This window comes from Stenella coeruleoalba, assembly GCF_951394435.1.
Source record: "Stenella coeruleoalba genome assembly, chromosome: 11".
NCBI lineage: Eukaryota > Metazoa > Chordata > Mammalia > Artiodactyla > Delphinidae > Stenella > Stenella coeruleoalba.
The window spans coordinates 4643255-4664671 of NC_137157.1; the positions used below are offsets into that span (position 1 = coordinate 4643255).

The window sequence follows — 21417 nt, forward strand, 5'->3', positions numbered from 1 at the left end:
TTTGAGTGCTCCGGGTCGGGGGCAGCTCTTGACCTTTGCGATTTCTCTTCTGGCTTTAAACTGGGTGTCCTGGGTGTGGCCGTGGTCTGCGTGTCTGTTCCGCCAGCGTCTCTGGGTGTGGTGCCCACGGCTGGTCCTGGCAATGGTTCTAGCAGGCCTCTCCCCACCTCATGGGTGAGAGAGGCAGGTGCGTGGGGTTTCCCTGAGAGAGTAGAGTTTCTTCCTACTCAATGACAATGAGTTTGTCATTGGTACTGAAGTAGTTACGCTGATGATAACATCCGTGTGGTGTCCACAGCTGACAGCGAACGTCTAGCCCCCCTGTGCCTTTCGGAGCGTGTTGGTGCTGGGTCTCCCAACCTGCACCTGCCGGGCGCACAGGGGCTGCAGGTGCTCAGAAAGGCGGGGTCGGGGTGGGCCCTGTCTGGACGCCCAGGGGTCTTCTTAGCACACGCGACAGGCCCACCTGCCTGTGGAGCCTGGGCGAGCTGAGTGAGGGGGCTGCAGCCCTTGTGTCGTGTGGTGTTTGGGGCATCTTCGGAAGATCTTTCTAAGTCAGGGCCCTTGCGACTGAAATAAAGTGGCAAGTCCATGCCCTGTGTCCTGCGTGGGGCACCCAGGCCTCAGGTGGACAGTGGCTGGGCCACGTCCCTGCTGTGGTCACCTGGACAAGTCACCCACCTCACTGAACCTGCTTGCCGTTAACTTGGGACAACCCATTATTCCCACAGCGTTTATCGAGCGCCTGCTGTGTGCCTGGCTCTGCTCTGGGCACTGGAATCTGATGGTCATCCACACAAGTCCCTCCTCCTGAGCTGCTTTCATGCAGTGGGGGACAGACAGCAAACCGATATGAAACACCAGTGGTGATGATGGCAGTAAAACAAGGTGCTGTGACAGGGAAGCCCCTCGGGCCACGTTTAATGTGGTGTCCAGAGAGGCTCTCTAAAGAGGTGAGAGTCGTCTAAGCTGCAGCTGGAATGACAGGAAGGAGACGCCTGTGCAAAGGCACCGGGGCAGAGAATCGGAGGGGGAGGAGGCCAGCAGGGCTGGTGAGCAGCGCGAGGAGGGGCTGTCTTGGAGAGCTTTCTCAGAACTTTGGGTTTTACTCCGAATTCCCTGGGAAGGTTCTAAGGGGGGCAGGGAACGATCTTTAAATAAAGATCCTGTGGCTGTGGTGTGGAGGGCAGACTGTCGGATGGGAGTGGAAGGGGCCACCAGTGCATTCTAGGGGTGATGGCAGCAGCCCGGGTGGGGAGCTGGCAGTGAGGGGGACTTTCTGATGGCCACGTGGGCTGGAAGCATACGGGGGGTGGGCTGGTCCCCTCTGAGAGGTTGTTTGGGAGTGGCCCATCGGGGTGGGGGGGCCGGCAGCCGGCCCGGGGTGACCTTCGGGCTGGGTGCCAGCAGCCCCTGTGTGAGCTGAGCCTTAGTGTTAGGAGGAAGTACTGGCAGGCAGTCTGCTTCAGACTCTTGGGACCTGCAGACTCCCTCACTAACTGGGCGGGATGAGCTGTGAAGAAAGTGATTTTTCAGCATTTAAAGCAGGGACATGGGACCCCTTGTGTGGCCCCCACTGGGCCAGGCCTGGCGGCACGTGGAATCCTAGAGAATACAGTGGCATGTACTTTGTGCCACCTCCAGCACTCCACTCCCGCATGCAAACCCTGCATCCTCCCCCAACCCCAGAACCCCTCCCTCATCGCGCTCCCGGGGTTGCCAGCTGCCTGCTAAGCGCTTTGCATTCATTATCTGGGTCCAGCATTTTCCAAGAATGTCAACGCGGGGGTCTGACAGGTCTGAGGACTTGGCGGTTTCTAACTCTGTGATCTTGGCCTCCTTTTTAACCTCTTGAGAGTCAGCTGCGTCTGTGAAACGGGGCAGTAGACATCACAGAATGCAGGCAGAGTGTATTGAGATGATCTACGCAGCTCTACCTGGTGCTCACTCAACATGGCAAATGTGTAACAAATCGCAACCATCTGGGTGCCCGAGGCACCACGAGGCTCCTTCTGCTTGCAGAATAAAAAGAGAGTGCCGCCCGAGGGGGGCAGCGCTTGACCCTGAGTGACGCTGACGGTGAACTTGTACTTCACTGTGGCAGGTGGTGGGGACTGGAGACCTGACCCACTGCTTGTCACTTCTGTACCCTCCGCGGGACCAGGAAGCAGTCGCGTGGGCAGTCTGAGCATTTCGCCTGATTGGCCTTCTGCTGGGCTTTGGGCTGAGGGAGCTGAGAGTAAACAGAGTCACGGGAGAGTTCCTGTTTTGTTTGGAATAACACGGCCCCTTTGCTTAGTTTTGTAGGGATCTGTAGGGGCGTGAACTGGGCGTCGCCTGTCGTAAAGGTGTGGCAGGAACGTCGGGGCGGTGATGCAGAACGATGCGGACGGCGGCGACATTCCACCTGCTGCCTGCCAGCTCGCGGATGCGGCCGTCAGTCCTGCGGCCTCTCCCAGCCTTGGCCGCCAAGGCTGATGGGTGGCCTTTGTCTTAATCAGGCTTGCTGACCTGGACGCCTCACTGATGAGGCCCCTTCTGTTTCCCTCACATGGGAGCCAGGCAGGGCGTGGAAGTGGGCGGGCTGCAGACTGCCCGTGGCAGCCCTGCAGAGGGCAGAGGGCAGGAGCTGGTGTGGAGCCTGGGTCTCTGGTCATGGTGATGTAAGCAAAGGCTGGGGTTTTCTGCCTGCGGCTCAGTCTTCCAGAGCCTGATGGCCGACTCCCCAGAGGAGGGGGCATGGGCTGCAAGTCAGGGGGCCTGGCCAGTCCCTGTACCGCCTGTGAGGAAAAGGGAGAGCCCCGCATCAGCGGCCCCCAGGTTCCCGCCTCCAAGGTTGGGTTAGGTCAGGTCCTTCCAGGACCCAAGTGCGAGGGCTCAGTCACGGTGGTAAAGTAGTTTCTGGAGAAGAGAAAGAAACCAGGAGCAATTTAATATCTTGGGTTTCTAAGAAACAGCTCTGCAGCATATCTTGGAATTTTGTCGGATCTGTCTAGACACCCGCCTTTGTGGGTCCCACTCTGTGCCAGGCGCGGGCTCTCCATGCCCATGGTCTCAGTCTGTGTTCACCCCCAGAAACCTGGGGGTCAGAGAGGCTGTGATGCTTGCCCGCTGTCACGTGGCAAGTGCAGAGCTGGAGTGGAAACTCAGTCCTTCCTACCAGAGCCTGTGGGCTTTTTCTCCTTGTGTGGGAAAGAGTACCGTAAAGATTTATCATAAAGGAATCCTGTTTGTAATAAAAAGAAGTCAGTCAGTCTGGCATGCCGAAAGGCTCCGTGGCGCCAGGGTGAGGGTAGGGTGGACGTCCTCCCTGCTTCCTGCCTGCGGCTGAGCGTGGTTGGCAAAGGGGCAGCTGTTCCTTTAAGTCGGATTCTCCGTGGGAGCTGCGGCAGCCTGGGGTGGGGATGGGGGGAGGGAGGTGCCTGCCTGACAGATCTCCCCTCCTAAGCCCTTCCGGCTCCCAGCCAGACAGCCTGCCCATGACGTTCCCTCTGAGTCCGTCTTTCCTTCCCCACCGAAGCCGCTGATTCATCCACAGGCTGGAGTCCACTGTGCCATGGGGGGGGGTCTCGTGGCCTTGAGCCTCTTTGGGTGCCCCATGGTGGGGTGTGAGGGAAAAGGGAGCTCTGAACATCACAGAGTCCTGGCTGCTTTCTGACCAGAAACACAGATCGGGGGCGGGGTGGGGGACAGGGCCCGGGCCCGGCCAAGGTCACGGGGCTGGGGCCAGGTTGACCCATCCTTCCTCACTCCTCTCTGGCCTCCCTGTGCAGGGTGCTTCAAGGATGACCGCATCGTCTTCTGGACTTGGATGTTCTCTACCTACTTCATGGAGAAGTGGGCCCCGCGGCAGGACGACATGCTCTTCTACGTGCGCCGGAAGCTGGCGTACGTGGGCAGCGAGGGTGCCGTCGACGGGCGGAAGGTGAGTGGCCCCTCGGGGCCCAGCCAAGTCTCCCTGGAGGTCTGCTCTTGGTGTGAGAGAGGGGCTTCCCTGCAGTCCTTGTGCGAATCGAGAGGGGAACATGGTGTTCATTTAGCACCTGCCAGGCTTCAGGAACTGTGCAGGGATGGCCACACACGTGTCTGATGGCGGGATGCGCTGGGCTTGTGTAGATAGACGTCATTATTAATCTTCACCACGACCCTGGAAAGCAGCGATTATCATCACTGTAGTACCTTGGAGGAAACACAGAGGCTGGGTGATTTGGCCAGCATCTCATAATTAGTAAATAAATGGGGGAGCAAAGATTTTGACCCCAGCGGGCTGGGGTCCTCCCTGGCTGCGGGCAGTTGAGCCGGCTTGGTGACGATGCTGTGCCTACCAGTCCCTGAGCGCTCACCACGCACCCGACACGGTGCTGAGCTCTCTGCCTCCCGATCTCGTTGTGTCTTCCCAGCGACCCAGCAGGGCAGGGGTTATTATCCCCGCTTTACAGAAGAGGAAGCCGAGGGCTCACAGGTGGAATGAGTCGCCTCACGTGTTTCATCCGCTAAGTTTGTGTAGAGCAGTTGATCGAACAGACTTTGCATGTTTTTCAGAAGCTTTATTTAGTATTTTGTAAAATGTTTAAGCAACCTGTATGCCAAACATGGAAACACGTTGCTTCCCTTTAAATACACGGAAACGGGAGGGCCGTGGAGGCAGGTCTTTGCAGCGTGCCCACCGCAGGGCCTGCAGCCCCGGGCCGGGGCTTGTTACCTGGGGCTGGTGCCTCCCCTGCCGTGTGCCTGCTCTTTGAGCCTGACGCCTGATGGGTTTTCTGCAGATGGACAGGCCTGGTACCCGCTGCAGAGGAGGCATGGTGGCTTGCAATGCCGGCGGCCGCATGGCTGGTCTGGCCGGGCTGCGTGTCATGCAGGAAGGCCCAGGGGTTGGCCAGGGTCCTCTGGTGTCCATCTGGTGTCTGCAGCAGCTGGCTGTGTGGCCGCGTTGTCACTGGGGCCAGTGGGCACTGGGACCCTGAAGTGCATCGCGTGGCGCCAACACAGTGTGGCAACTGCAGTGACCAGAATTTGGGTTTTATCCCCAGAGCCCTGGGAAACCACTGAGCCTGACAAACCAACGAAGGGGACGTGGTCAGAGTTCCATGTGGCAGGCTCTCGGGCATAGGTGGGGGAAGGGCTGGGGGGCGTCAGAGTAGAAGTGAGGAGCTGCCGTGCTGCGCCGAGCCGGGCGGAGGGAGGGGTGTCGGGGTGGGGTCAACTCCGAGGAAGGCCCAGGAAGTGGGCTTAACTAGCAGGGCTTCAGGTGATTGAATGTGGGGCGGAGGGAAGGCTTGGCCTGGCAGCCAGGTCTCTGGCTTGGGCCCGGGGTGAATCTGGAGGGGACACAGGAGGAGGGCAGGTGTTGGACGGGTTGAGTCGCAGGTGCCCGTGGGACATCCAGATGGCGGTGTCTTCCAGGCAGTGGGTTTCCTGTGTGAAACTGAGCAGAGAGGTCAGGGAGGAGCTGATTTGGGACCATGGGCACCAAGATGGCATGGTAAGAGGAGACAGAGAGGCCTAGGACAGAGCCCTGAGCCAGCCTGACGTGGGAGGGACCAGCTGGAGACGTTGAGCGACTGGCTGGAGAGGTGGAGGGCTCCAGAAGTGGGCAGGCGTGGGGATGCAGGACGAGAGGGGGACGGGCCATTGGATCTGGTGACCAGAGGCTGTGGCACAGGCCTCACCTGCACGGCCTTGGTGCTGGGTGGGACCCGAGCCACACTCAGTGTGGGCAGGGGGAGCCCTGGGAGGGATGGAGGGGTGGAATTTGGGGGCAGGTGTGGGTGGAGAGGTCCTGAGCTGAGCGCCTTCGGGAGCCTGGCCCAAGGTCCCCGGTCACCACACCCACCCTTCCGGTCCAGCATCGTCTCCCCCGACTGGCCTTGTAACCTAGTCCAGTCAGCTCCTCTCTAGGGCTCAGCCTCTCCTGGAAAAGGGGGCCGGGTTAAGGCCATCCCGTCGCACACAACTGGGGGGCCAGAGGTTTGGGCGATGTGACCACACGAGTCCCCTGGCAGAGGGCGGTGAGAGTCTTGGGTGCCTCGGAGCTGGCGACTCCCATGATGGGTGCGCTGTCCTCTGTCCTCGGCACAGCTCCCTCCACGGTTCGCCAGCGGGGAGACTGGAGCCAGGGCGCATCTGCCTGGGGGCAGACAGCCGGGAGGCAGCAGGGCTGTGGGCTCCGACTTCTGTCCGCCGCCTCTCTGGCCTGTTGGCATCTGCTGGGGTCCAGATTACAGATGACTTTTTTTTTTTTTTTTGCAAAATCTTGGTGTTTTCTCAAAGGCAGGGAGACCAGAGGCTTCAGTAATGACTGGGCACATCTGAGACTCTCAGCTGTGCCTTGGATTTCGGTGCCTGGAGAGGCCCCGGCTCTAGTCAGGGAGGGTTTTCTTAGCCTGACTTGGCCTTGAATTCTCCAGGCGGGCAGGCGGGAACAAGGAGAGGTCAGGTCTGCGTGTTCCCAGAGTGGCCGGGCAGGGAGGCGAAAGGAATGGGCAGACGATGGTCTCTTTCTCGCGGGGAAAGAACCCTGGACTCAGGACTGAGGAGTTTGAAGCAGGAGGCCCGGGGCCACGTGCGAGCTCTCCTGAAGGTTGGGGGCTGTTGAGGTCGGGGGGGAGCCTGAGTCCATGGGAGTGTATGGCAGTCTAGCTGTTCACGTGCTGGAATGTTCCATCGAACACCTGCCGTGAGCTCTGTACAGATGCCTCTCTCCCAGCACTGGGAGCACAAAATGACTCAGACTTGGCCCGGTCCTCGGGGAGCCCGCAGTCTGTTGGGATGGACAGACAGCGTGGCCAGTGGCACGTGGAGCCGTCGGTGCTGTGATGGTGGGAAGAGTGCGGGTGTCTGGGGACCCACAAAGAGGAGGAGGTGACACCTGGCCGGAATGTTGTAGGACAGAGAGAGGGGACGGCAGTGGACTGAGGACATTCGTGTGGAGGGACCGGCACACGCAGAGCGGGAGGGGCGTGTCAGGCGCACGTACGACGGCACCCTGCCGGGCTGGGCCATGTCACATCTGCCAGTAGTGTTTGGAAGGCAGCCGGCGGGCAGCGATGTGGGGAGATCCCGCAGGCCTGGGGGTGCGAGGTGGGCAGGGAGGGGGAGTGAGGAGACCACACAGCCGCTCCCAGGCAGCTTCTCTGCCCGCACTGCTCAAAAGAACGGAAAGGCAAGCCCCTGGCAGGCGTGCTGCGGGCCCTACCGAAGCGCCTGCGCGCTGCGGGTTCTCTGCGGCAAGCCGGGGCTGCCTCTGGCCCCCTCCTCGCCCTGCAGCCTAGCGGTACCCCGGTCACCATAGCAACCCCAGGGCTGCCTGCGCTAGGCCAGTGGTGGAGGGTGGATGGGTGGACGGGCCGCCTGTAGGCGAGGTGAGGAGAGCAGCGTGGGCGGCACAGGTTGCTGGGACCCCCCCCACCCACTGCAGGGCCTGAGGGACAACCTTGGAGGCTGAGTTCTTGGTGAGCTCTGGGTCGCATAGCTAGAGAGCCCAGGAGTAAGGAGTCCATGTCTGTGTTAGCACCTGGCGGGTGCAGTGGTGAGGGAGAAGACGCCCCCGTGGGGCTGGGACTCACTTCTGCCCTGGGCCTCGCAGCTGGCTGAGGCCGAGCCCGAGGTGGAGGTGGAGGTGTACCGGCGGGATTCCAAGAAGCTGCCGGGCCTCGGAGACCCTGACATCGACTGGGAGGAGAGCGTCTGCTTGAACCTCATCCTGCAGAAGGTACAGGGGAGCCGCGGGGCAGGGCTCCAGGAGGGGGGCTGTCAGAAGGCCCTGAGGGACAGCAGACCCCTCCACACCCCCGTCCTGCGCTCTCTTCCAGCTGGACTACATGGTGACATGTGCTGTGTGCACACGAACTGATGGCGGGGACATCCACGTCCATAAGAAGAAATCCCAGGTGAGCCCTCTGGCTGCCCCGTGTTTACTTGGGAGGCAAGTCCTCCTGCTGCCTTCCCTGCCCCGAAGTGAGCGTCCGGCTCCAGAAGTCCATTCAGCCCCCGGGGGCCTATGTCCTGCTCAGGAGCGCTAAACCAGTCATCCCAGACGGCTTCTTCCCAAGTGGCAGCCTGGAGCGTGGCCTGGCTCTGGGCAGTGTGACCGCGTTGACCTGTGCCCTGGGCAGCACACTCCACCCCACCGAGTGGCTCCTGGTCTGGGTGCAGGGCCGGGGCCACACTCAGTCCTTCGCATCTCCTTTCTTTCAGCAAGTGTTCGCATCCCCCAGTAAACATCCCATGGACAGCAAAGGGGAAGAATCCAAGATCAGCTACCCCAACATCTTCTTCATGATCGACAGCTTCGAGGAGGTGGGCTTTGTCTCCCTCTAGCTCCCCCTCATCAGAGAATACGAGGGAATACGAGACGCTTTTCCCTCAGGCCTCACACGCCTTCAGAAAGGCGGTGGGCGCTGGGCTGGGGTTGCGCTCTTCCTGCTGTTTGACTCGGGGCAAGTGAGTTCACCTGGCTCAGAGCCTCGGTTTTCTCATCTGTAAAATGGGCATCAGAGTTGAAAGGTCAAAGAGCTCATGAATAATGGGAAAATGCGCCGTAAATGCCTACAGAGAGTGCTTCCCAGGCGGGAGGAATCATTGTTATGGCCCTTAAACTCTGAATCGGGGCCTCCACACCTTGGGATCCTAGGATGTCCAAGATGGCTGGGGCTCTAGAAGTCATGTGGACCAAGCTTCTATTTTAAGGTTGGGAAAACTGGGGCCCAAGGCAGGTGACTCGACTGGGAAATGTGGGGTGCCCGGAACCCAGCTGCTTCCCACTTGCGACCCTGCCAGCTCCTGTCCAGCCACTCTCCCCTGTCGAGGCCCTGGCAGCGGTGCCGGTACCCACCGGAGTGGATCGGGGTCCTGGGAGGACTCAGGAAGAAGGGGGCCTGTGTTTCAGGGCTCTTCTCGATTGGATTGGTGTGTTGAGGCATCTCAGGCTCACACGGCTCATCCGTGGCAGAGCTGAGATTTGAACCTCAGTCTGTGTGACCTCAGAGCTCGGCCTGTACGCTGGCCCCCGGGAGCAGTGACTCGAGCAGGGGCGGGGTGCGGAGTCCGCTGCAGGCCACCCTGGCGGTCGGGCGGTCCATCCGTCGGGCGCCTGAGCTGGTGCCTGCACGTGAGCCGTGAAGCTCGGGGCGGGTGGGCCGAGTGCCCACAGCTGGGGTGGAGGAGATCCTAGAAAGCGGGCCAGACGGTTCCCGTGGACCGTTTAACTCCCTGGCATGAGGAAGAGTGATGGGGGCAGTGTCCTTCCAGTGGCCAGGGCGGGTGCGTCCTCTTCCGGTCCCAGAGTCACCGTTATCAACCCCACCCCCTTGTAGACGCTGCCCCCGCCCCGCGGTAGCCTGTCCGCCTTCCTGTGCTGGTCTTGGTGGAGCCGCGGGGGGCCTTGAGCAAATACCCTGACATCTGTGGCTCAGCGTTCCCACCTGCAAAGTGGGAGTTCCTGAGCAGTCCGCCCTGGGCCAGTGAGAGGGTGCTGGGCTGGGAGCCGGGCTGCGGCTGGGTGGTGGCAGCTGGCAGGCGATGAACCCGTCTCTGCCTCGCGCCCCACCCCAGGTGTTCAGCGACATGACCGTGGGCGAAGGAGAGATGGTCTGTGTGGAGCTGGTGGCCAGTGACAAATCCAACACGTTCCAAGGGGTCATCTTTCAGGGCTCCATCCGCTACGAGGCGCTCAAGAAGGTGTACGACAACCGCGTGAGTGCAGGGCGGTGCAGGGCCCAGGGGCGGGCGCCCCCCAGGCCCCCTTCTGCCCTCGCCCGGCTCGGAGCTGTACCTGCCCCTCCTCGGAGCGCCGCAGCCCCCCGGAGCCCCCTTAGGCGGTTGTGTTGTGCTCTCTACAGCACGTCTCGGCCCACTCCGGCCCACTCCGGCCCCCGAGGGAAGACCCTCCTGGGATTAGCCCCTGCTAGACTGAACTGAGGGGAGAGGAGTCCAGGTGGACGGGCCGCTCTCCCGCAGCTGAGCACTGTCCTGAGGACGTCCTCTCTCTGGAGCCTGGGAGGAAGGGACAGGGGAGGTGGTCTCAGGTCCCACTGGGCTGGGGCTCTCTTCCCGGCCTGTGCTGGCCCTGCGTGGGGCATGGTCATCGGGCTGAGAGGGGCATCAGCCAGGGATCCCTAGCGCCCCGGCACTGCCCTGCCTCGTGGGCGAGCCCAGGTCAGCCGGGGCTTGGTCCCCCTGGAGGTGGGCTGGCAGTCCTCAGGGGCTGCTCGTGGCCCCAGGGAGCGGGCATCCCTACCTGCCTGACTCAGGCCCTCTCCCACCCGTCCGCAGGTGAGTGTGGCTGCCCGCATGGCACAGAAGATGTCCTTTGGCTTCTACAAGTACAACAACATGGAGTTTGTGCGCATGAAGGGGCCACAGGGCAAGGGCCACGCCGAGATGGCGGTCAGCCGTGTGTCCACTGGTGACACGTCCCCCTGCGGGACCGAAGAGGACTCCAGCCCGGCTTCGCCCATGCACGAGCGGGTAAGGGCTGCGCAGCTCGGGGAGGGGCCTCCCGTCCCTCAGATCTGCTTCCCACCGTCTCCCTGATCCTTACAGCCCCCGGTGAGGTAGGTGTCATCATCCCCAGCCTTCTGGGGAGGAGGCCGAGGTTCAGAGAGGGCAAGTGACTTGCCCAGGGTCGCACAGCAGGTTAGCGCCTGGGCCCTGAGCTGCCGCTGTGGCGGGGCTCCGTCTCCAGGGTTCTGGCGCCTGCCTCATTGGACCTGCTGGGCGAGTGTGGGCACGTGACCGGCCTTCCCGGAGGGTGAGCCAGGGGTGAGGAGGAGCCAGCCTCCCCTCCTGCCCCAGCAGCATCAGCCGGAGAGCGCAGAGACCCTGGGGTCGCCTAGCTCTTCTCTCTGCCCGGGCCGCTTGTTTACAAGGTGTTGTGCACCTGAACTGCTGGGAGGCCGCCAGCAGCCCGTAGGTGGGCCTGAGCTTTCGGGTCTGCAGGCCTGGGGACCCAGGCTTGCCTGATGTACTTGCCCTGTGCTAGATCACATGGCTCTCGTGTGACAGCACTGAGCCTTTGAGCCCTGCTCTTTCTAGCCACTGTCCTTCCCCAGGGGTGGGAAGCTGAGGTCAGTGGCAGCTTTATTCGCAGAGCCTCCGGGGGCCCCAGGGCTCAGGCAGGGGAAAGTCTCCAGCCCGCTGGCTGCTTTGCCCCAGTTGGGTCTTCAGAGGGGGCAGCTCAGAGCTGGGCGTCTTGGATGAAGACAGGGTACTGGGGGCACCTCCAGGAGAGGGGCTGCTGGGGGGCTGGAATCCAGGTGCTGCTGCTTGCGTGAACTGGGACAGGTCTCTTCTCCTGAGCCTCAGTTTGCTCATCCAGAAACGGGGTGAAAACACCTGCCTCCCGAGGTGCTGGGGGCTCAGAGGAGCCGCTGAACATCAGATGGGGCCCTCGGGTCACAGCCGCTGTGGGGACGGCGTCTGGTCTGCCTGGGAAAATGGCTCCTGAGCGTGTAAGTCACGCATCACTGCGGGCGCGCCTTAGGCGGGGGAGCGCATACGTGAAATACTTCTAATTCTGTAAAATTACGTTCACCTTGCACATCTCCAGGTAGTCAGATGGCGGTTTTCCTTCTTTGTACGTCTTTTTTTTGCTTTGAAGTTTCTGCAATGAATGTGTTTTATAAGCAGAACAGAAACAATAAATGCTCTTTTTTGTGATGATGGGTGAGAATTCCAGGCAGGGGCCTCTGTTGTCTTGGGAATAGAGGGGGTTTACAGTCGAGATAAGGAGGTTTATACTTCTCCTTGGTCCTAAATTGCTCACTGAGGCCCTAACGAATGTGTATGTGAAACCCCTTGTGAAGACGTGGCCTGGGCTTGGGCTGGACAAACCTGGGTGCCCGTTCCAGCCACTTGTTTGCCGAGTGACCACAGATCGGTTACTAGACCTGCCCGGGCCTTGATTTTCCATCTGTCAAATGGGGGTGATGATCTTTCTCGCTCAGGGTGGCTGCGGGGGTGAAGGAGACGGTGCCTGGGAAAGTCCCTGGCCCATAGTAGCAGGGAGGCCTGGGGTCAAGGGGAGGGGCTTGCCAGGGTCACGCAGCTGTCAGTGGCAGGCCCTGACCTCCCAGGACTGCACGGGCCCCCTCCACCTCTGTGCTCACTGTCGCTTGTCCCCTCCCTTTTCCAGAGGGGTCGTTTGTAACCAGCGCATGACAAATGCAGACTCTGTGTGTATTGTGGTTTCTGGTGTTTGTTTTTTATCTTTTAAAAACCTTCCCTGGCTTGTGGGAGGACCGTCTGGAGCCCAGCGGCCGCCGGGACTCTGGTGGATGTCGGAGCCGTGACGAGGAGGCTGATGGGGCTCCCGAAGTCTCAGTCCCAGCTCGTCTTGTTCCTCAGATTCTTGTTTGCATGGGGAGGAGGGAGGAGATGGGCCACGTTCCCTCTGCCTGGAACGCCCTTCCCCCCCTTCTTCACCTAGCGAACTCCTACTCGTCCTTCAAGACCCAGCTCAAGCGGCATCTCCTCCGGGAAGCCTTTCCTGATTTCCCAGGCTGTTGATTCCTTTTGCCTCTGTGCTCCCCTGTATCCTGTGCTTCCGTTTTTCTGTCTCAACAACAACATTCGGTCTGTGGTTGTCACTTTTGGGTCTCCTGCCCCCAGCAGACTGTGAGCTCCTTGAGGGCAGGGACCACTGTCACGTGCCTGTCTGTCCTTAGTGCTGCCCTGAGTGGGTGTGGAGAATGGGTGGTGACTGGCAGTGTGGCTGGAAGAGAGGAGAGGAGGAGATGGAAGCATGGACCGCTTGGCCACTGCACGTCTATGAAAGGATGCTGGGAGAGAGGGGGGATGGGACATAGTAGCCAAAAGAAGAAATCAGGGTGAAGAGCATGGCCTTAGGGGCAGAAGACCTGGGTTGCAACCCGGTGTGGCCACCATCCTGCAGGGTGACCTCGGGCACGTCAGGGTCGCTGTCCCGCCTTAGTTTCCTCTTTGTCAGATGGGCTGATGCCGGTTCCCGTTGTGGGAGGTTGGGAAGGTTCGGTGCCGTGGCGGGTGCTTGAGCCGCATCAGCGGCCAGGCTTGCTTTGGGCTCTGACGACCCTCTGACGACTGGCGTTTGAGGCCCGCAGGAGGGCAGCCCGGTCCCTCCCGGGGCAGCGCTGGAGGCCAGCACCCGCTGGGCCCCAGCAGGGCGGGTGTCCTTGTCGTCCGAGGCGGGAGGTGGGTGGGCACTGGGACCCCGGGTCGGTGGGCCGCTCTGGTGACTCGCCCCTTGTTCCCAGGTGACCTCCTTCAGCACTCCCCCAACGCCCGAGCGCAACCACCGGCCCGCCTTCTTCTCCCCGTCCCTCAGGAGGAAGGTGCCCCGCAGCCGGATGGCGGAGATGAAGAAGTCTCACTCGGCCAACGACAGCGAGGAACTCTTCCGGGAGGATGACGGGGGAGGTGACGCTGCCCCTCCCCAAGCTGCTTCCTTCCCCCATCCACAGTTAGAGGGCCGGCGGTCCCGGGCGGGGATGGAGCCATGGACAGACAGACAGAGGCCCACCGAGAGGCGCCCCCAGCCCGGCGCTCTCAGCGCTCAGCGTGTGAGGCACAGCTGGCAGTCTGCACTGATTTCAGGGGTTCAGAGCCTTCCCGACATCACTGGTCTGCCTGTTCGGCCGAGCGGGTGGGGGAAACGCCTGCCGGGTGAGGGGAGCTCCGTGGTCCGCGTGCACATGCCGTCACCTCCCTCCCTGGCTTTTCTTCTCAGGTCGCTCTGGAACCCCGGGTAGGGGGGGGCATCCCTCAGGGTCTCTCCTTGTTCCGTGCGGTCCCCTCAGGGCTCACCTGCCCTCCCCGAGCCCGCGGGCCCGTCTGTCTGGCAGCCCGCTGGGCGTCTCGGCCCGGATGTCGCAGAGGCCCTGGTTCTCAGCCACTCAGTGTGCAGTGTCTCCTGGCTGGCCTGCGCCTTCCCGCTGCTGCCTCTGTGCACGTGGGCCCCGCCGTCAGCCAGCCGTGCGGCGGGGCGGCGGGTCCGTGTTCGTCAGAAGAGCAGCGGGAAGCCATCTGGAGGAGCTGGGCTGTGGCGTTGAACGGTCCTGACTGGCAGGACCCAGAGGCAGAGGGCCTGCTGGACGAGACCCTGGCCAGGGCCAGGAGACGCCGGCACCGGCCTCAACCTGCTCTTGAGTGAGCTTGGGCGAGCGCCTTCCTCACCTCGGCTTACTTCCAGACCAGCAGGAAAGCACTCGTAGCCCCCAGCCTGCCTTCCCAGGCGACCCGTAGATAGGCTGATGGTGACAGGTCATCCCAGCCTCACCCCCATGGCCTCCCAGTGACAGACAGTACCAGAGGGGAGCAGCGAAGTGACACAGTGTGGCGATGCGCCAGACCCCACAGAGGAGACTGTCCAGGACAGAGAAGGGGGTGTCAGGGAGGGCTCAGAGGGGTGGGCCCTGAGGGGTAGGAGTGGGCTGGATAGGCAGGAAGGGGCGATGGGGCGCCCAGCAGAGGGTCGAGCTGGGCCAGGGAGGCGCCACCTGGAATGGGAGGTGTTCTCCCCGCCGCCTGGGCCTGACCGGCCTTCTCCCCTCCAGCCGACCTGCACAATGCCACCAACCTGCGGTCTCGGTCCCTGTCCGGCACGGGGCGCTCCCTGGTCGGGTCCTGGCTGAAGCTGAACCGAACAGACGGGAATTTCCTTCTTTATGCACATTTAACCTACGTCACTTTGCCGCTGCACCGGATTTTAACAGGTAATTTTGACTTTGTGTGGGACCTCTGGGAAAACCATGGCCCCTGAAGGTGTCCCCTTGGGCCGTGCCCTGGCGCCCACCCCGTTATAGTCGAGGGGGAGGCAGAGCTGTCACTGACGGGCCGCAGGGCGGTGCCGGGCAGCGGCTCCAATCCCCGCGTGAGCCCCGTTCCCCGTGGCCTCGCCAGGCGGTGCAGCTGCTCCAAGCCCATTCGTCCCCCATCTGCACGGAGGGTGGTCACAGCACCGCAGTCACCCGAGGGTTGGAAGAGAAAACGCCCGTGAACGACGCGGCGTGCTTCCTTCATAAATGGAGCACTGGGGGTGTGACCGCCCGCGTCTTCCCCGCCGCCCTAGACATCCTGGAAGTACGGCAGAAGCCCATCCTGATGACCTAGCCGTGTGCGGGGCCCACGCGGAGCCTCCAGCCCTGCCCAGTCCTGGGAGTGCTGCCAAGTGCCTACCTGTCCATCGTCACTGGGGTCTTCCGGGACCACCCAGCGCCGCAGCCGGAGCCAGGCGGGACCACTCGACTCCCGGGGCCAGGGCCAGCTCCACCAACACCAGCCCAAACTGAAGTGCCTCGTTCTCCTCCCCGCTGGCTCTGCTCCTGCCCACCCACCCGGCACCCTCAGCCCGTCTCTGGAGAACCCTCTGCACCCAAAGAGGACCAGAGATGCCAAGAGGCATAAGAGAGAGCAGAGGAGCAGCCAGCATCCAGAGGGAGTCCAGCCCTGCGGACCCGATGTACGCATCCCGACAGGCGGCAGGCAGAGACCACTGGCTGGGGGCACGCAGTGTGTCAGACTGTCAGCACTTAAGGAACAGTGGTTTCAGATTTTGTGACACTGTACCGATGACCTTCAGCATCCAAGTTAGTCCCGATCGTCTGTCCTCCCTCGTTTACTCCTGGTTGTAGATGGGTTTCCACGGGGAGCGGGGAACACGGCTGTCTGATAGTTTTGCCCTGGGCTGGGAATACCTCACCCCGTGCCCGGTTCCAGACAGGCCCCCATCCTGCCAGAATGGCCTTTGCTTCCAGCCAAAGAGCATCACCAACACACACACCTCCAGCTTGGAGACAGCCACCCCATCTGCGCCTCCGCTGGCGTGGCCTGCGGAATTTGGATTCTGAGGGCAGGAGAGAGTGCTTGGTAGCCGGGCAGGAGAAGGGTGGGGTCCCTGCCAAAGGGCGAGGAGGGGTCTGCGTTCTCCCAGGAAGGTTCCAGGCAGAACCTCCGTCCTCTGGGGCCAGGGGAGGGGATAGGGTGTTTCATCTTCCCTGGTTTCTTAGAGCGTATTTCCTTTGAATGGGCGTGCTGGTCCCATTTCTCAGACCAGTCACTGAGGCAAAGGGGAACTGGCTTCCATGTGGCTTGTCAGGCCCCGTCCCAGCTTGAGGGGTTTCCACCTGTGGTGACACATTGCGCTCTTCTGAAAACCGTGAGCCCCCTGGATAAGAGAAGCGTTCCCCTGCCCACGGGAATAAGCCGTCAGCTGGGTCTCTGCTGCTCTGTTTTGCTTGCGTCCTCAGGAGTGTTTGAAGGGTTCCTGGTGTACTAGGGTTAGAGAGCCTCTGGGGCAGAAGACGGAGAGGAGGAGGGGCGCGTTTTCCCGTCCGTTTCCATTCTGCGCGTTCTAAGGGTCTGCGTCGGGCTCCGGGAACCGGGGACTACTTTGGGGCTTCTCCAGATTTTGTATGCTGTTATTAAAAGCGAGCTACTGCATTTCATTCTGCCTCAGTTTGCCCACCTGTCGATGGGGCTGATACCACCTACCTCACCGCAGTCTCCAGGGTTCCGGTGCACGACCGGGTCAGGGCGAGATGGCCAGCCCTCCTGCATAGCTCAGCTCAGGTCAGGTGGCAGACCATCGGGACGCTTACCCTACCCCACACCCTGGTCACCAGGCCGGGGAGGTGAGTGGTGGGGTCGGGGCGAACGTTCTTGCGTTCTCTGACAGCGCCCGGCTCGTGCTCGGCTGCATCTCAGCTCCCCGCACAGCTTCACGTTCCAAAACTGTCTTAGCGCAGCACAGAGTCAGGTCACGCCCCAGAGTGTTGGAGCAGAGAGCGCCTCAGGGAGCCGTGAGCCTGGCCCGGTGTTCCCAGGTGCCGGGTGAGTGTTCTCTGGGGAGCCCAACTCTGCAGCCACGTCTGTGTCCGAGGCAGCTGAATTACAGCTTTTCCTTCAGGCTCCTTTTCTTCCTGGTCTTCTGGGGTCTGAAGACTGGCTCAGTTCTTGGGAGAAATGCAGTCCTAACGTATCTGCCGCGGAGGGATGAGGTCGTTTCGCACATGCGCAGTGCAGCCGCCCTCCCCGTTCTCATAGGGGAGGAGCCCGGGAAGGGTCCGCCCACACTGGAGCCAGAAATCGGCTCCTCCTCAAACGAAAGTTCTGCCTCGAAGGGTAACTGAGGGCCAGTTGCAAGGAACGCGTGAACGTGCTTTGCAGAGCTTAGCCATGCGGGCCACAGTGGTCTTAGAGATCACGCCTCACTGGTAAAGCGCGTGAACTTAGGTAGCACCTAGCGTGTGCAGGCACCGTGCTAAACGTTTAGCTGCTTGTCATCACCCCCTTCTTACAGATGAGGGAGCAGCCACACACGAGAGGTTGGGACAACAGGAGCCCAACCCAGGCGTCTGGCCCCAGTCGACACTGAGCCTCGACACCGTGCTGCCCCAGGACTGATGCACGAACATTCCGTGGAATCGACCTTTCTCAGTCTTAAATCCTCCAGAGGCTACTTCTGACACTGAATTTAAAACATGCTTAGAGGCACTCGGTAACTAGGCAGTAAGCTGTTACTCTGAGTTTTGCTTTTCTCAAAGTCACAAATGACATCAGTAACAGAGTGACAAGTGACGGGGCCAGAACTGAGGCCCCGACATCCCAGGGCGTCCTGGTGTTGACACATCTTACTTCCTGTAGGGCCATCTTTCGTTTTCTGGGAACATGCCTGTCTCTTGTATAAGGAGGGGACAGCCAAAGCGCGTGAACATCTCTTAAACGGGAATTGGAATTAAAGTGCAGTTTTCCTTTGAAGAAACCTGTAACCTCTAAGCTTTTTAGGACATTAATAAGAAAGTTATCTTCTTTTTAGAATCAGACCCGTGTCTTCTCTGTTTCCATCTCCTTCAGCACCCGAAGGTTCAGGCAGTGTTTAGTCTCCATTCCGATGTCTGATGGAAGGAACTTTCAGTTGTCTGTGCAAACAGCTGAGGTTTGTTATTTCAAAAGAAGGATATTATTTTTAAGTAACAGAGAAGTAGTCAAAGAGAAGAAAGGGCAGAACATTCTAAAGCCAGTCAACTTGGAGATAGCGTGGGTTTTCTGGCAAGTCAGAGCCTTGCTAACGTTTGGGCTTCTCAAGGACTGTGAACAAATCATCAGAAATCAAGTAGGTTTCTGTCAATGATAGTAACGGCAGACAGGCATGTTCCTGATGTGATTTTTTTTTCAAAGAATCTAGCTAGAATCGAACCAGGACCTATTTTTGCTGTTTTAATCACAGACAAACTAGTCAGTAGAGATTTTTGAAGAATGATGTGAAAACTATTTCTTAAAAGACATTCCAGAGGAAGTCCCTATGCAGTTGGTACATTCTAACGACTGACTTCTGAACAACATTCGACATTATTGTAATGAGGGGGTTTTAAATTGCTGGCCAAAATTCTTCAAAGAGTTACCTTGAAAATATAGATTTACCTATAAAACTGTCAACTTTTTAATGCGCCTTGGTGATAGGTTTCACTCTGATAATTCTGTTCAGTTTTCCAACATAGCTGGAATTTAGTTACAAAACCAAGTGTCTTTTGCCAGTACATTGATTATTCCTGTGCAGGCTTTCTCTCTTCTGTGTATCAGACAGCAGAATTACTTCCCTTCAAAAAGATAACCGCCCTAATGGGACACAGACTCCGACAGGGATGTGATGCTGGCCGACATCGGGCCCTGGACCTGGAGTGGAAGTAGCCTCTGGAGGCGTTAGCAGTCCCCCGGGAGTCGGGTGATGGGTGCACCGGGGCTTCTTACCTTTGTTCCTGTTCACTGACGGACGTGATCCTCAGCAGAGAAGGAATCCTGCAGCCCTTCGTCTAAGCCCCGGGAACAGACAGCCCTGGACAACTCGCGGGACACCGCACAGAAGCCAAATCACTTGAACACCGAGTGGCCTGGGGCTGGGTTCAGAGTCCACAGCGGGTAGAGCCTCAGAAGCAGAGGCAGCCAGCCGCGTGGAGCCGTTGGTGTGTAGTTTTCTACTCTTCCCAGGGCAGGCGGGCATCTTCGTGGCTGCGGTTCCAGCCCTGAGCTCAGTATCTGAAAACCAACAGCGACGCTCCAATGCTGCTGAGCGGCTGCCAGTGTCGTCTTTAGTCCCCACTTCCTAGAAGGTTGGACGATTTAGGTGTAAATAGCAATCTTTTATGGTCTCCAAACGAGTTCTGTGTGTGAGAATATGTAAACCTACGAAGAAAACCTGTTGAGATTTATCACTACTTTGAGGCCTAACTAAAATGATTTCTACAAAATATATTTTAGCAGAAACACCAGGACGGCATACATTGGCTATATTAGGATCTAGCTGGCAGTGCTGTTTCCATAAGCTCTGTCAACAGCTTCTGGATTAACCATCTTCCACATACAATAGAAGTAATTTCTAAGCACTTGTTTGTGTCCGGCTGCTAGCTGGGCTTTATGATTTTGCATTTCTTTTGAAAGCTGATTTGCATGTTGGGTATTATTTATCTCTCCTCTGATGAATCTGTGCCTGTTTTCCTCCAGTGGGTGTTTCAGATTACAGATATTGCAGCAGTGCAGTGCGCTAATTTACTGATTGACACTGAACTTCCCCCCAGAGGCGTCTTAAACTTCCTTTGGCGCTTTCACACCCTGGCTCTGGCAGGCCTGGGCGTCAGCGAGGGGCCTGGAGGCCAGCAGCTACAGTTTGGTCAGACGCTGTATTTGCAAAATGAAACCAGAGATTGTTTCAGGGTCAGCTCTCTCAGCCCCTGTGAAGTCAGTTATAAAATTCCCAAGCCTTTGCCAGAGAACCTCTGCAAAGGCCCTGGGAGAAGTGGGAAAGTGACTAGAATAAAAGGAGTCCCGAGTTCCTGTTCTGGCAGGCTTCGCATGAGCTACTGGTCTTCTGGAAGGTGGCTTTGGACCGTGGCTGGCTGTTGCCTCCCAGCCCCGGTTCTTCGGGTTGACACCGAGGATGCTCACAGCCCCTCAGGCTGACTCTGCCAGAGCCTCCTACTCCGGTTCCTGCAGCTGGAAGCACTGCTCAGGCAGTGGGCTTTTTCTTTCTGTGGTCAGGTGCACTCTTACGTCATAGGGTGATGGGCACAAGTAAGGCCTAAGACACTGTAGAAGGTTATAGAAAATGACAACAAAAAGGGGGGCAGTCTGCGAGGGACACTTCCACAAATCTAGAAATAGAGTAAAGGTCATCACAGCACATCTCTCTCAGAAACACCGGAGCCAGGATTCTCTGAACTGGCGTCACCAAGGGTGGCCTGTCCTTCGGAAGGCGTACAGACAGCACCTAGAAAGGAGGCAGTTTAGTAGGTGAAAAAGGTGACTTCCTTCTCACCCACATCAGCCCCCTTGTTGTTAATAGTGAGGAGGTCCTTTTAAGACAGTCACCTGATTAGTAGAGGTGGGGAGACAGTCTGTACCCTGGAAGCTATACCTGCAGTAACTGCATTCCTGTTCACTGCTTACTCTTGAGGGCTATGCTGCTGTTTGCGTTTTTATTCTGACCTAGATGCACTTTTAGGAACTACTGTCATGCCCTGGCTTAGGAAAAAAATGTTGACTGGAAGGGAAAACCTTTGGGAATTTTATACCGGCAGAAGGGGTAAGTGTAAAGTAACTGACTCCAGACAATAACACGGTTCACTGTATATATACGTGTTGGATGTGTAAACATGCTGTACTTCGTGCTCGATTGTTAAAATGACAGAACAGCTGGAAAATTTATATGAGGAAGGAAAAATATTTGTTCTGGGGATGATTAAACAAAAGATGTCTTTGCTTTTGCCCACAGCAACATTAAATTCCCTCCTGACTTGGCCTCCACGTAAGCCAACAGGCTTATTAACAAGATACTTCCTTCCTATTTGTGGGTTAAGGGTCTTTCATCCTGGAACCTGACTTTAATAAAACAATTAGACTGCTCAGTTTGAAATACCATGGTTTTTAGTAAACTTTAGTGATTATAATTTAAATAAACAATTTTGTTTAAAGGATTTTAGCCAATTTCAGAAACCAGTGAAGCACAGTCCTTCAGTGGGCACATACATACCTTCAGGTCACACTGGAGGGAGCCCGCGTGGCTCTGTCCCCTCGACAAGCTGCACCTCCTTAGGGTTTTGTGAACTGTAGAGTAGAATCACCACCCACCTTCCCAGATGCAGTGAAGCTGGAGACACGTACAAAGGCTGGCATAGTTCCTGGCAACTGTGATAATCAGTTTCCTCCTGAAATATGTGCCCAAAGGGTGTTTCATAGATTATCTTCAAACAAGTCATAAGAGAGCACAGATGTAGCCCAGTTGTGCTCAAATTTGACTTGTGTCAGAAACACCTGTTAAAACCCAGACGGCTGGTGATGAAATATTCTGGAATTAGATGGTGGTGATGGTTGCACAACTCTGAATCTAGTAAAAACAGCTGAACTGTGCACGTTAAAAGGGTGAATTCTATAGTATGTGAATTATAC

At 58.6% G+C, this 21417-nt stretch overlaps 1 protein-coding gene across 1 annotated transcript in view; it reads left to right on the top strand.

The window, feature by feature from the left end:
• Positions 1-20973, top strand: part of KIAA0930 — a 44817-nt gene extending 23844 nt beyond the window's left edge. Inside the window, exons 2-10 of the mRNA XM_079937770.1 lie at positions 3774-3925; positions 7589-7714; positions 7815-7892; positions 8200-8301; positions 9556-9696; positions 10276-10470; positions 13236-13398; positions 14535-14693; positions 15050-20973. Coding sequence (XP_079793896.1) covers positions 3774-3925; positions 7589-7714; positions 7815-7892; positions 8200-8301; positions 9556-9696; positions 10276-10470; positions 13236-13398; positions 14535-14693; positions 15050-15090 — 1157 coding nt within the window. The 3' untranslated portion in view covers positions 15091-20973. The remainder of the gene's footprint in view (positions 1-3773; positions 3926-7588; positions 7715-7814; positions 7893-8199; positions 8302-9555; positions 9697-10275; positions 10471-13235; positions 13399-14534; positions 14694-15049) is intronic.
• The last annotated feature ends 444 nt before the right edge of the window (positions 20974-21417 follow it).